This window comes from Pteropus medius, unplaced genomic scaffold (genome assembly GCF_902729225.1).
Source record: "Pteropus medius unplaced genomic scaffold, Ma_sr-lr_union100, whole genome shotgun sequence".
Taxonomy (NCBI): Eukaryota; Metazoa; Chordata; class Mammalia; order Chiroptera; family Pteropodidae; genus Pteropus; species Pteropus medius.
The window spans coordinates 67,713,013-67,727,004 of NW_024349800.1; the positions used below are offsets into that span (position 1 = coordinate 67,713,013).

At 47.5% G+C, this 13,992-nt stretch overlaps 1 protein-coding gene across 2 annotated transcripts; it reads left to right on the plus strand.

Moving 5' to 3' along the window:
- Window positions 1-1,655: 1,655 nt before the first annotated feature.
- IL10RA (interleukin 10 receptor subunit alpha) lies at window positions 1,656-13,375 on the plus strand. 2 transcript variants are annotated; one of them, XM_039888033.1, is made up of 7 exons: window positions 1,656-1,824; window positions 3,970-4,084; window positions 4,707-4,891; window positions 5,774-5,943; window positions 6,541-6,691; window positions 8,146-8,267; window positions 11,565-13,375. In XM_039888033.1, exons 1-7 carry the CDS (start codon window positions 1,758-1,760, stop codon window positions 12,489-12,491), a joined length of 1,737 nt encoding a protein of 578 aa, XP_039743967.1. In that variant the 5' UTR covers window positions 1,656-1,757; the 3' UTR covers window positions 12,492-13,375. The 2 variants fall into 2 exon arrangements, with proteins under 2 accessions (XP_039743967.1, XP_039743966.1); XM_039888032.1 differs by having other exon boundaries at window positions 1,658-1,824; window positions 3,964-4,084.
- Window positions 13,376-13,992: the final 617 nt, after the last annotated feature.

Consider the following 13,992-nt stretch of genomic DNA (forward strand, 5'->3'; position numbering starts at 1 on the left):
ATCTGCTCTTCACTTCCTACTCATCCAAGTCTCTGCTGGGGATGTCACCTTCTCCAAGAAGCCTTCCCTATCCTCTACCCCAATTGTGGTCAAGTGCCTGTTTCCTATGTCCTCATGATAGCCTGCACTTTTCTTTCCAAAGCACTTACGACAACGCATTAAAATCTTTATTCATTTTCTGTCTCTAGCTAGATTGTAAAATTCTTGGGGAAAGAGTTTGTTTTCATCACCAGCCTCAATAAATTGTCCGGCTCATAATGAGTGTGCCATAATATTTGCCATGAGAGTGAATTAAAAATCCTGAGCATTTTTCAAACAATAATGTGGTGAGACTTTTAAACTCTTATCACTCAACAAAAAAGCAAAGACAGGTTCAGAAAGAAACAGCACAGTGTACTCCTCCAAAAGGTCAGTGAGAACTAAAAAGTCATTTTAGGAAGGGGCCACACCCCTTGGGTCATGCTTGGGTACTTCTGAGCCATTGGCCACTCTTAATCTCTCAGTTGGGCAATAGAGGGTGCAAAAAAACATTATCGCACATTAAAAACCGTGGGGCTCTTCCTCCCAGCTGATCTGACCGCCTGGCAACAAAAACTGTCCATTTAGGGTAGCCTTGGCTGTCCAGCTGGCATATAACACTCTCCGCTATTTTAGGGCATCCCTGACCCTCATGATCATCATCGAAAAGTGAGGGCTTATAGTTCCAAAGTAGACTCTCATATACAGGATGGGACACCCTCCCCACACCCCTCCCCTATACACGCACTTACTCTGAAGCACATTTCACCACCCAACAAAAGTCTCCTATTCCCTTATACCTTTGGTGCATCTGGAGTCAAGTCCCAGATGAATCAAGTGACACAGAGGTATGAGTGACTGATGTCGTGTTACCCAGTTCTCCAGAAGTGCTATTACCCAGAAGGAAAAAAAGAAAGAAAGAAAAAAAAGATCTAAACTAAGATTTCAGGCACGCGAAAGAAGCCAAAAGCCGCTGGGAGACGTCATGGGCACCTCTCCAAAACTATTAAGTCAGGTAGAAAAGTGCCTCCTTTACAGTTGGTTTAGCTCAGAGCCCTATGCCGAGGTACTAGGATAACAGACACCAAGACACACACGTGTCCTCGCACACGTCCCTTGATCGCCTTAAACAATCTCCTTCCTCAACTCCGAGCGGACACGGCCACAGCTCCAACCCCCACCCTACTTGTCTGGTAAAATCAGCTCTGACAACCTCACCCCATCTTCCGCACCCAAGGTGCCAAGGCTATCCCTAGCCATTTGAGCTCCACCCAACAACCCCCACATATATGCGCGCACACAATACCACACACAACACACACACACACACACACACACACACACACACACGCACGCACACATTGCACCTCTCCCGGCTACCCAGACCGCTTTCACCCGATAGCACTGAGGGGCCTAGGGTGGGGGAGAGGAACCTTGGCCGGAGCCGTGTACCCGCCCCCGGACAGTCGCGCATCCGCCCTGTCCCTGCATCCTCCCCACCAGCCCAGGTTGTCGGTGCTCAGCCGTGGGTACACGGCCCTGCACAGTTCCCCAGACACAGAGGCCTCGCGGGCGGGACGTCTCGAGGCCCCGCCTCGCTTACGTCAGCCTCGCGGGCTGCGGGTGGGGCAGACGGCCGGGGCAGACGGCCGGAGTTTTCAGTCGCAGCACAGCAGAGCAAGGCTGAAGGCGCGCAGCCTTGTTTCGGCTTCGGCCGCGGAGGATGCGGCGCGCCTAGAATGCTGCCGAGCCTGGTAATGCCGCTGGCGGCGCTCCTCAGCCTGCGCCTCGGCTCCCGCGCTCACGGTAAGGATCGGGATCCGCCCTGCCTTGCCCTCTCAGCGCTCTTCCGTCTGAGCAGTGTGGGTGGCCAGACCCGACTCCCACATTCGTCACCCGTACCTTAGAGTTCTGCGTCCTACAGAAGACCCCGTCTGGCTGGTCCTCTGGGAAGAGAGGCACCGATTATCTCCTCTCTCCTTGAATCTCCCTCATTCTGGTCAACCCAGGTCTCAGGCACACAGTTGTAGAAGTAGCTGAGATTTCTTGGAGGGGTGTGGGGTGTGTGTGGAGGGGAATAGAGTAGTTAAATGACCTTCTTCCCTAACTCATCGTCCATCCATCTCCTGACGCATTGGTGGCTTTTTTGTTGTTCCTGTTCAAATGATGAGACTGATTGTCCCTCTGGAGAATTACTTTGATTCTCCCATCTGACTCAACCTTCCCTTAGCCTTTCAATTAACCTGTTTCTGCCCTGTGCATCTCAGCCCCATCCCAGCTCTTTTCTTCACTACACCTGTCACCCGCATCTGATCATCCCTGCTCCTTTAGCCCCTTATGCACTCCCATTGCCACCTGCCTCTCTCATCCCTACTGCTACTCCTTAGTTCAGTTTCCTAACCCAGCCTGTTACCCTGGAAGGTTTCGGCAACTGAGAAGAGTAAACCCTGGAAAGAGAGAATGAAAGGGTCTGGGAAATGAAAGGACCAAGAGCAGAGGCAGGATCAGCAGGGACTGAAACTGCGTCCACACACCAAAATACAAAGTAAAACATGCAGTCAGCATTCACATGACCAAGAGCTGAATTGGGTATGTGCAGCCCAAACACCACAAAGTCTCACTGCATTTTTTTTTTCACTTTCCATCTAACCTTTTGAAATTAAGACAGACGTGAAGATCAAAGACAATATAAAGAAGAAAGCAAGGGGCAGGGACAGATTTACTTTCTAAGAGAGAATCACGGTCAGAAAAAAGAAGCATTATTAGAGGGATGATAAGTTAGAGAACAAGGGAAGCCTGAGAGAGTCGCTGACTAGAGACATTAAGAGATCAAGGAGAAGAGAAGAGGAGCAGGGTGTGGGTATTGGCCTTGACCTATTTCATTGCACTTGATAGGCAAGATTCTTAACATAGGTGTATTTGCACCCTTACAAATGAGAGAACGGGTTTGGTAAGGTGCAAATAATTTGCCAGTGCTAGTTTGAGGCTCCTAAAATTGGTTTCCCATGGTGAATGGTGTGTGTTGGGAGGGAGGAGGAGACAGGAGATGGAGGTGGGCACTGGTATTTAGTATTTCACCTTGGAGCCAAAGGTGCTAGCTCTTTGTGGAAATGTCCTCAGCCCAGTCTACAATGAGAGCTACTTCATTCTGTATGTTCTCACCCAGCCTGAAGCTGGGCGTTTGGCTATAGGTAAAGCCCTTCTAGAAGCTGGGGAATCGGGTAAGGCTTCAGCTTGGGGTTGCCCAGGAGAAATAGGCAAGTGCCAACAGGAAGGGTATATGGGTACTCAAAGAACTCCAGAGAGGGGCCCTTGGGCAGAGCCAGGGACTAGCTCATCCCAAAGCTCATTGTGGACATACCTTAGCCCTCAGCCCCTGCCTCCTTGCCTGGGATGTATCAAACCCAGCTTGGCTCTTTTCAGCCACCGCTTCTGCTTCTGATCACAGACTGCACAGGACAGTGATTTAAGGACACAATACTAGCTCTGGAATTAGGCACATCTGTATTCAAGGCCCACTCTTCCCCTTACTAGCCCTGGAGGCCTTGGGCGAGTCATTTAACCTCTCTGAGCCTTCATTTCTTCTCCAGTAAAATTGGGGTAATAAATGCTTACCTTGCAGAGCTGTTGTGATAATTACATGAGATGATATATGTAAAGTACTTAGCAGAGCACTCAGCTCATAGTAAAGTACTCAATAAATGGGAGCTGTTAGAATGCTTGTCACCATCTTCAGTTGAAAATAAGTCAAATTGTTCAAAATTTAAAAGGGAACTGGAGTTGTTTATCTTACAGAAGAGAAGTTTGGGGACTGAGTCACAAGGGCCAGGTCTGTGTACTTAGAGAGTTCTAGGAGAGGAATCGAATCTGTAAGCAATCAGCATAGGGCAGCATGCAGTAGGAGGTGGGCTCTGCCAGCTCTGATACTAATACTTTTCTCTCCAGCAACAGAACTGCTCAGCCCTCCATCTGTGTGGTTTGAAGCAGAGTTTTTCCGCCACATCCTCCACTGGACACCCATCCCAAATCAGTCTGAAAGGACCTACTATGAAGTGGAGCTCCTGAGGTAAGGAAGAGGGAGGATGAGAGAAAGAGAGGGATGAAGGAAGGAGTGGTTGAATCCATCACCTTCTACTGCCTTGATGTAGGAAGATACCTGCCTTGTTGCTGAAGTGACACCAGGAAGGACCCTGGCATAGATCCATCAGTTGACAAGTACTGATTAAGTCTCATATGTACTGAGCGGTGTGCTGGGAGCTCTGGGATGAGAAAGCCACAGTATTGCCTTTACCCTCTAGGTTTTTCCATCTTACTGGAAAAACAGGAAAATCACCCATAGTACAGTTGAAAAAGAAGGAAACCCTAACGACTGTAAATGTAGTTGGGATAAGGGAGAAATTAGGCTGTGTTTCAAGGAATAGCAAGTCTTCCTGGAGGAGTTAGGATTTAAGCGACAAATTGGAAGTGACTATTCCAATTTAAGAATCTGTAAGACCACAGAGAAATTGGTACAGGGTCCCAGAACCAAGGTAGACCCCCTTGCAATTAGATGTCCTAGACTAGAGGAAATACCTTGAGGGCTGAACCATCATGGGAGCACCCTCCCTGGCCTCTTGCTTCTTCCCTCTTAAAAGAGATAGGTATGAACACAAGTTTCTCTGACAGTGCCTACCTTGATATGTCCCCAGGTATGGCATGGAGCCCTGGAAGTCTATCCCCAGCTGTAATCAGACCCTGCTGCTGTCCTGTGATCTCACCATGGCAACCCTAGACCTATACCATAACTACGGTTACCGAGCCAAAGTCCGGGCAGTGGACGGAAGCCGGCACTCTAACTGGACTATCACGAGAACCCGCTTCTCCATAGATGAAGGTGTTTTTCCTTTCCTGGGCCTAGAACATGGCTTTTGGGGTCCTTTCTAGCCAGAAGCTCTAGTCTAGAACTTTTCTCTCTGTTCCCGTAGCTCGCCATGTCATCCGAGCTTCCTGGCTGGGGAACTAGTTGCTCAAACAAACCTGAGTCAGGACTTTGGAGAAAGTTTAGATGAAAATAGTCAAGTTGTTCAAGATTTAAAAGGGAACTAGAGTTGTTTTTCCTATAGAAGAGAAGTTTGGGGGTGAGTTGGGGCAGTTGAGTCACGAGGGCCAGGCCTGTGACTTGGAGGTTTCTGGGAGAGGAATCAAATCTATAAGCACTCAGCATAGGGTGGCAAGCAGCAGGCAGAATTGGATCAGCTCCCCACACACACACTTTAGGGATGAACTCCCAGGGCTTAAGATTTGAGGCTTTGAAGTAAGGAGGTGCTACAAGGAGAAGTTGGGAGTCTCTCTAAGATAGGAGGGAAGAACGAGCACCAAACACAATGAGTTTTTCCTATTCTGCAGGCTGGGACCCACTGTGCTGTGTGATGAGCCTGCTCTTCAGAATTCAGTTAGAACTGATAGTCTAGTATGTTTTAGATCATTGGTTCCCAAATGTCTGCCTGCAGGCCAGTGCTCAGCTGGCTGCAGAAACATTACCTGAGGAGTGTGTTGAAAATATTGGATGTTTCTAGGATCCTGCTTCAAAAATTCAGATTCGCTGTTTCTTGAGTGGGCCCATCTGTATTTTTAATGTGCTCCCCAGGAAGTCTTAATGTTCTGCTAGGTGGCCCAGGTTTTAGGGTGGTAAAGCTCGACCCTGGAGGCCAGGCATGGGTGGGGGACCCAGGCCCTTCCCAGCCTGCAGGCCTCATGTTTTTGCCTCCCCACACAGTGAATCTGACAGTTGGCAGCATCAAGCTAGAAATGCACGACGGCATCATCTTCGGAAAGATCCAGCCCCCCAGGCCCAAGATGGCCCCTAAAAACGACACATATGAAAGCATCTTCCCATACTTCCGCGAGTATGAGATTGCAATTCGAAAAGTACCAGGACACTACAAGGTATGAGATTTTCCAAGGCCACAGGACCTGGGCTGGGAGTGCCTTTTGTGCACTGCTGGGGAAATTGCCAGTAGAGTATAGGGAGGCCGTAGGGGTGGGAAAGGAATTGAGATGACCTCAGCCCTAAAACTGGTGCTCCTCTCAGGTGGCAGGGAAGACACTGCCTACTAGGTGTCACAAAACACACGAGACATTTTGTAACTATTGTTTCTTGTCTCCTTGAAGGTGGATATTTATTCCATTGGTATAGATGGGAAAATGAGACTCCAAGAGGCTATGTAATTGCCCAAGGACACCCCTGTAAGTGGGAGAGCTGGAATCTGCAAAATCCATCCTCTTCCCCTCCTACCACAGTAGATTCCAGCCCCCTCTAGGAAGGTCCTCAGCATCTTTAAAACACTTCCTTTTATTTTTTAATACAAAATAAATCATGGTAATCACAGGGATAGTGGGCTACATTGATAATACAGGGTTTGTTGTATTAGAACATTGACGGGCATTGGCCTAGATTACATCTAAAGGCCCCTCCAGCTCCCAGCTTCCATGCATCAGGAAACAAGGATATTTTGTTTATTGCTGTCACTGTTTTCATTTCAGTTCACAAACAAGAAGGTAAAACATGAAAACTTCAACTTCTCCATCCCCGGAGAGGTGGGAGAGTTCTGTGTCAAGGTGAAACCTTCTGTGGGCTCCCGAGTGAACAAGGGGATATGGTCCGAGGAGGAGTGCATCGTGCTGTCTCGGCAGTGTGAGTTGGTCAGGGCTGCTGTTCTAAGGGGAGACAGGCAGGAAGGGTCTCACAGGAAGTATCTTACACAATCCAAAAAACTGCTGATGCCAGGCACTGTGCTAGGCACTCCCCCGCAAAGCTCTCCATCCTCACACAGCCCTATGAGAGAGCTCCTACTGTCCCCATTTTAGAGATGAGGGAACTGAGGCTCAGTGTATTTAAGCTACTTCTTAGGGTACAGTGGCAGAGCCAGGTGTCCTGATTCTGCAGATACTTCCACTTGAGCACAGCTATCCTCCCTAGGAAGCCCCCAGGTCACCCTCAGTCAGCTGTGGTAGTTCCTGTTTGTTACAGTCCTCTGCTGTCTTCTCTTAGAGCTGAGGGCACAAAGGGCCTTCTCCTTACCTTCCCCTTAGAGAAAGCAGAACTTAGCTGACTCCTCGCCACAGCTGCTGAAGTCAACAAATACTGTGCCAGCTTCTCAGCCAGGCACTGGGAAGGGGAAGGGGATTTGAGATGTGAAGGCCATGGTCTTGCCCCAAGGATCTTTCAGTCTGGACAGGGTGTGCCCAGAGGAAGCTGTAACTGAAAACTCAGGACAGCATATGTCCAGTGCCCAATGAATCATGCCAACAGTCAGTACACTGGAAGTTCCCAGTCCATTGTGGGCAGGGTCTGGCAAAGACCAAAGTGAGTCCTTACATTTCCAAAGTACTTGAAAGCTCATTGTCGCTTAAGCCTTCCTCTCATTTAAGCAGAGTAAGGCATCATCTGTGTGTCAGACAGCCTTAAGAGCCTTTTCTGCTTTTACTCACTTAAAAAGAAATAACTTTGTGTAGAGGTCTGAGTCAAATCCCTGCTTTACCACTTATGAGGTACATGATGTTGGGCAAGTTGCTTGACCTCTCTGGGACTTAGGATTCTAATCTATAAAAATAGGGATGATAATAGTATTTTCCTCCTAGGGTTGTTATATGGATCAGATAACATAAGTAAAGGATTTGGTAGATGGTAAGTGCTGTGTACTTTGCAACCATCCTGTGTAGTAAGTGCCATTATTTTTCCCATTTACAGATAGGGAAACTAAGGCTAAGAGAGGCTGAGGAATCTTTCCATAGCCTCATAGCTAGTAAGTGGTGGGGCTGGGATTTGAACCCAGATCTGGCTGCCAAAGTCCCTGTACTTACCTGCTATACCATTCTGACTCACTGTTCCGCCTGCTGTAGTATGAGTGCAGAGAGCTGGCAGCAGTCAATGTGTATAGTGAGGAAACCCTTCAGGGCCAAGGTTCAGAGACCAGGCAGCGATTCCGAAGAACCCAGATACATCTAGGGTTGTGGTCTAGAGGTAGCCTGGGTCGGTGAGGGTCACCTGGGCTACTCACTGAGTGGCTCCAGAAAATAGCCATGAGATCCCTGAGGACTGACCGTCCCACAGTGCCTGGCCTCAAATGCATCTCTCTTGGCCTGCAGATTTCACCGTGACTAACCTCAGCATCTTCTTCACCTTTGTCCTGCTGCTCTGTGGAGCCCTGGCCTATCACTTGGTCCTCCAGCTATATGTGCGGCACCGGAGAAAGCTGCCTGCCGTCCTGGTAAGTCTCACAGGAAGGCCACTACCCCATCCTTCCTAGCCACCAGGACTCCAGGAGACAGTTGCTCCTTCATAGGTAGTCCCTTCCCTGACATTATCGGAAAGCACCTTCATTAAGCACCTGGGGGCAGAGTGAAAACTTGACCATAAGCCCAGTGCTGAGAAGGTTTCTTTCTAATGACCCAGATAAGATACGTACTGAGTAGTCCCAACCCCCCACGTGTCAGTTTGTTACCAAATACTAGTAATTGGCTATGGACCAGCCCCTGTGCATTATTAGTACCTCTGAGTCGGGCATATTTACTGTCCTCATTTTACAAGTGACAAAATTGAGGCTTAGAGAGATTGTTACAGGTGCAGGGTTACACAGCCAGGAATAGCCGGGATGGAACCCAGTCTTTCCCACCCACAGTGGTTGGCGATAAGTACTCTGGAAGGGGAAGAACGCAGGGCTGGAGGTGCTGGCCCTTGGGCTGCCCTCAGAGTGGGAGAGCAGAGGGAAAGGTGATGCTGGAGAGGAGAGGTTTTTGGAGGAAGCCATAGTCTCCAACCCCTCCCTGAGTGTCTCCTCTTGCTACACAGTTCTGAAAAATGCTTCATTCATGGTAAACAAGCCTCCAAAACTTAACCTGCAGCACTGGGCGGCATTTCCAAACTTCAGCCTCTCTCTGGCCCGAGATTCAGGCTGTTCCAAAGGTTGCCTGCCACATCCCCCACCACTGGCTCACATCTGGAAGGGGACCCAGCAGAGCAATCCCAGGGTTTCTAGGAAAAATAAGGAGAGAGACAAAGACCCTCTGAAATTCTTTTGAGTAAGAATTCCAGGAAGTGGGGAGACAGGGAGAGAAGAGGGGTGGGACTGCCTGGCCTAATTAGGGTATTTGTCCAGGCAAAAATGAACTGTGTTCCTAGCTGCAGGGCCCTGGGTAGGGAAGTATGAAAAGGAAACTCGGAACAGGCAGCGCCTTCCAGCCTTAGGGCTTATAAAGTGCTTTCTGTGTCTCGCTTAAGTGTGTAGCTCATTGTCCTTTCTCTGTGCCATGCAGAGATTCAGGTCTACAAACATATGCATTGGCCTGTTTGACAAGAACTTTGAATATATTCTATGTGCAGGGCCCAGAGCTGGGATGAAGTGATATAGAGATGAGTGCACCATGGGGCCTGCCCTCAGGATGGATAACTATAAAGTAGAGAAGTGGAGAAGGGTAGTCCTGGTACACTGGATGGGAGGTTCTTAGTCAGGCATCAGGAAAAGTATCTAGGAAAAGAGTAAATGTGGTGGCAGTTGAGCTGCAGCTACTGAGTACCTAGGACATGCTGATTAATGTGGCCCTGGTCCCAGAGGGGCTTGGTTACAGCCAGGTGGGGTGATCGTATAAACTATTAATTTTCTTGCAAACCATTGAAATAGACATAGATACAAAATGCCAAAGGAGATTACAGGCAACCTCTGGTTTCTTGTTCCTTCTATACATTTGGATTACAGAATTGAGTTGCTCTTGAGAGTTTTTCCCCCCTCAAGACAAATACAGCCCAATTCATTTATCTAATGATCATGGTCATCACTAACTTTATGAACAACTTATAGTGCACAGACCGCCTTCACATTCCTTAGCTTGTTCACATTCATTAGCTGCTTTGATTTGATTCTTCAACAATATATCAAGGTAAGTAATATTGGACAAGTGGGAATTTCAAATCAGGAGAGTTACATACTTTGGGAAAATCACTTACCTTCTCTGAGGTTTAATTTTCTCCTCTAGGAAATAGAAACAATAATACTTTCTCAGAGAACTATTGGAGAGTAAAATTCAATTCACCAAATATTTGTCGAGTGCTTCCTATATACTAGGCTCTGTTCTAAGCACTTTACATGCATTAACCTCAACATGAGGAGGCAGATACTGTCATTATTTCCATTTTACGGGTGAGGAACTAAAGCACAGAGAGGATAATGAATTTAACCAAAGTGTCAGAGCTGAAAAGAAGCAGAGATGGGATTTGAATTCATGAAGTCTGGCTCTGGAATACACATCCTTAATCACCAAGCCATGTTATATTAATAGAAACTCAACCAATAAGAGTTGTATTAGAGTCATCACATACAAAGAGAATGAGAGCAGATGTGCAACAGTGAGTCAGTAAATCAGTCAGCAAACCTTATGAATGCCTACTATGTGCCAGCCCAGTTTAAGCTTTGGGAACAGAGTGGCTGACAAGTCTAGATAGCAACTGCTCTTAAGGAGTTTGTAGGTGGGGAGTGATTGTGTGTGTATGTGCATGTTGGGATCGGGGACAGAAGAGGACAGATGAAAACAAATTAAAAAATAATTCCAGGAATTAAGTGCTGGGAAGAAGTAAGCTAAGTTAATGTGGAGAGAGTATCTGGAGCACTACTATAGCAAGGGTGATCAGGAAGGCCTCTCTGAGGAGGCGACATCCGAGCTGAAAGCTGAACGATGAGGAGGATACAGACATGCAAAGCACTGAGAAAAGGGTATTCCAACTAGAAAGAGCAGCATGTGCAAAGGCCTTGAGACAGCATTGTGCTGATGTGTTCCAGAGCAGAAAGAACACTAGTATGGCTGGGACGGAAGAGCCAGAGTTAAGTGATTTCCCTGAGAACCTTGGCAGTTAATATCCTCTTCAGCTGCTAGTTGTGCTTGTTCCACTGCCCCACATTGCAGCCACCCTGTGTTTGTGAAACTCGGGGAGTAGAGAAATTAATTTGATGTCTCACATCCAGCATTTGAAAAAATGAAATGGGTAGGATGAGATAGAATAGAATTGAATAGAAAACAGATCACTGGTAGTAATAAGTATTATTTTGTCAAATTAGTTTTAGTTATTTGTATATGCGTCATACATTTATGGGCTACTTACATACAGGTTATTATATAACGCATTGCTTATTTTGGAGTCATAGTCAAAAGCATTTGAAACACACTTCTAGATCTAGATGAGTCCAGCCTGCTCTCAGGTTTGCAAAGCACAGCAATTGAGATTGTTCACCATTCCCTGCAGATCCCCTTCTGCTTGTCATCTCATTTGGGCTCTGAGAATACTGGCTTCTTATGTATCTGGCCTGAGCCAAACTGAGAATTGCATTAGGAGGAAGACTTGATGCTGAAACAAAACAAAAAGAACAAGTGGCTGTGTACTCCAGGCTCTGTAGTCCCCTTTTGTTGGAGCACTACCTCCTTGATCTCTCCTCCTGGACTCATGGCCTCCCACAGCAACACGAGTAGGTTTCTCCAGGTGGCCCTCTGCCTCACCCGCTCCTTTCTTTCCTCTCCAGGTCTTTGAGAAGTCTAGTCCCTTCAGTCTCATCAAACAGCTTCCCAGCCCAGACACCCAAGACACCATCCATCCCCTTGATGAGGAGGCCTTCTCCAAGGTGTCCCCAGAGCTTAGAAACTCGGAGCTGCATGGCAGCACGGACAGTGGCTTTGGCAGTGCCAAGCCATCACTGCAAACTGAAGAGCCTCAGTTCCTCCTCCCTGCTCCCCACCCCCAAACTGAGCGGACTCTGGGAAAGAGGGCACCCCTGGAGCTGGAGAACAGCTGCAGTAGTGGCAGCAGCAACAGCACAGACAGCGGGATCTGCATGCAGGAGCCCAGCCTGAGTCTTGGCACAGGACCCAACTGGGAGCAGCAGGTGGGGAGCAATAGCCAGGGCCAGGATGACAGTGGCATTGGCCTAGTCCAGAACTCTGAGGCGCAGCCCAGGGATGTACAAGATGGCTCATCCTTGGGCCATGTCAGTCCCTTGGAGCCTGAAGTGACTGAAGAAAAAGACCCAGCCATGGTGGCATTTCAGGGCTACCTAAAACAGACGAGAGGCACAGAGGAGAGGGCAGCCAAGGCAGACTGCCTGGAGGAAGAGTCCTCCTCAACAAGTGACCTTGGCCTCAAATACAGAATGTGCCTGGATGCCAAGAACAGCTGGCCTCCACAAGCCCTGGCCAAGGGCTATTTGAAACAGAATCACCCAGAAATGACTCTTGCTCCCTCAAAGGCCCCAACTGGACAGTGGAACCAACCAACTGAAGAATGGTCACTTCTGGGCTTACCCAGCTGTGGTGACCTAGGAACATCTGACTGGAACTTTGCCCATGATCTTCTCCCTCTGGACTGTGTGGCAGCCCTGGATGGTCTCCTGGGCAGCTTTGACTCAGACCTGGTCACCCCGCCACTGATCTCCAGTCTGCACTCAAATGACTGACTCAGGCTAAGAGGGTGCTTTTGATTTCAGCTTTGTCCTGGATGGACTAGTTGGAGGGGCCCCAGAAGTCAGAAGTAAAACATGATGCCAGTCTGGACACTTTTCTGCAAGCCCAGTAGGGCCAGCCCTAGCCAGGCCCAGCAGGGCTGGCCTAGGTGCCCAGGCAGAAGGAAACCATCTCACTATGCTGGTGCAGAGTGTGTGGGTGGCCTTTTCTATAGACAGGGCCCTATAGACTCTGATAGAGCTGAGAAGGGTGAGGCAGAGACCTCTTCCTCACTCAAGACTCTTTCTATATGATAAAGGGCTATTTGAAACAGAATCACCCAGAAATGACAGCTTTGGGCCCAGCTTCCCCAAGTCAGTTTGGAGTCTAAATTCAAAGCTGGTTTACAGTCCATGGACAAGAAACTGGGAGGATTGACAGACCTGAATCATCCCATGGCCCTGCATTTCTCTGTGGCATTCTGAGACTAGACATTCTGGCCTAAGGATCCAGCTGGAACGGAACCTTTTCACTCTGCCAAGAAGCTCTAGGTGACAGCCTGGTAACAACTCCCTTTGGAAACTTAGGCTTGAGGAATGATTCCTCAAGGTTCCCTTGGAAGGTTTATTTATTTATTATTTTATTTATTAAAGCAAAATAGTGCAGTGAAAGAATTCTGCATATTTCAAGAGCCTAGAAGTACTAGTTCGGACTCCGTTGTTTCTAGCCATGCGATCTTGGGAAAAATCACTTGTCCTCCTTTGTTTCCTCATCTGTAAAACTAGAAAACAATGCCTGACTTGTTTCAGGGATGTGAAGTTCCACTGACGAAGTGGATGTGAATGTGACTGGAATACTGTGATATATTTTTTTATTTCAATAAATTGTCAAGACCATGGAAATTGTGTGAAACCAGTCAGATTTCTGATGACACAGTGGCTGGTGGAGGACTCAAGCTGTGGGTAATCGAGGAGTGATAATAAGATGTGCGATGTTACTTTAAGGACTGAAGACTCAGGCTCAAATCACACAGACTCAGGTACAAGTCCTCAGGCTAACATTTATTGTCTATGACCTTGGGCAAATTTCTGATCCTTTCTAAGTTCCAGTTTCCTCATCTATAAGCTGGGAATAATAATTCTTCATGAGGATGTCATATGGTTTAAATGAGATCACGTATAAAGAGTTTCGACAGGCACATGGTGGTTTATGAATAAATAGCTGTCATTGGCTATAAGGGAAATGGACAATTTTTCTTGGAAATAGGTGAAAATAAAAGAGATAATGAAAATGTATGTAGTGAAAGTATGTGTAATTAATGGAACATAATGTAAAGACATGTAAAGAGTTTGTAATGTAATGAAAGATCATGAAAATGCATGTAAATGAAAGAGTATACAGGGGGTTCTTTCAGAAGTCTGAAAAGAAAAGGGTGGAAAGTATAACATGATGTTTTGGGTATAAATTCTGATAACTTGGAAAGAAGATCCCAGAAGCCCCTCCCCTCCAGGAAGA

Coding starts and splice junctions, on each gene's coding strand:
- IL10RA (XM_039888032.1), top strand. CDS start 1,758: ATGCTGCCGAGCCTGGTAATGCCGCTGGCGGCGCTCCTCAGCCTGCGC. Junction 1,825..3,963: donor CCTCGGCTCCCGCGCTCACG/GTAAGGATCGGG, acceptor TTTTCTCTCCAG/CAACAGAACTGCTCAGCCCT. Junction 6,692..8,145: donor CATCGTGCTGTCTCGGCAGT/GTGAGTTGGTCA, acceptor CTTGGCCTGCAG/ATTTCACCGTGACTAACCTC.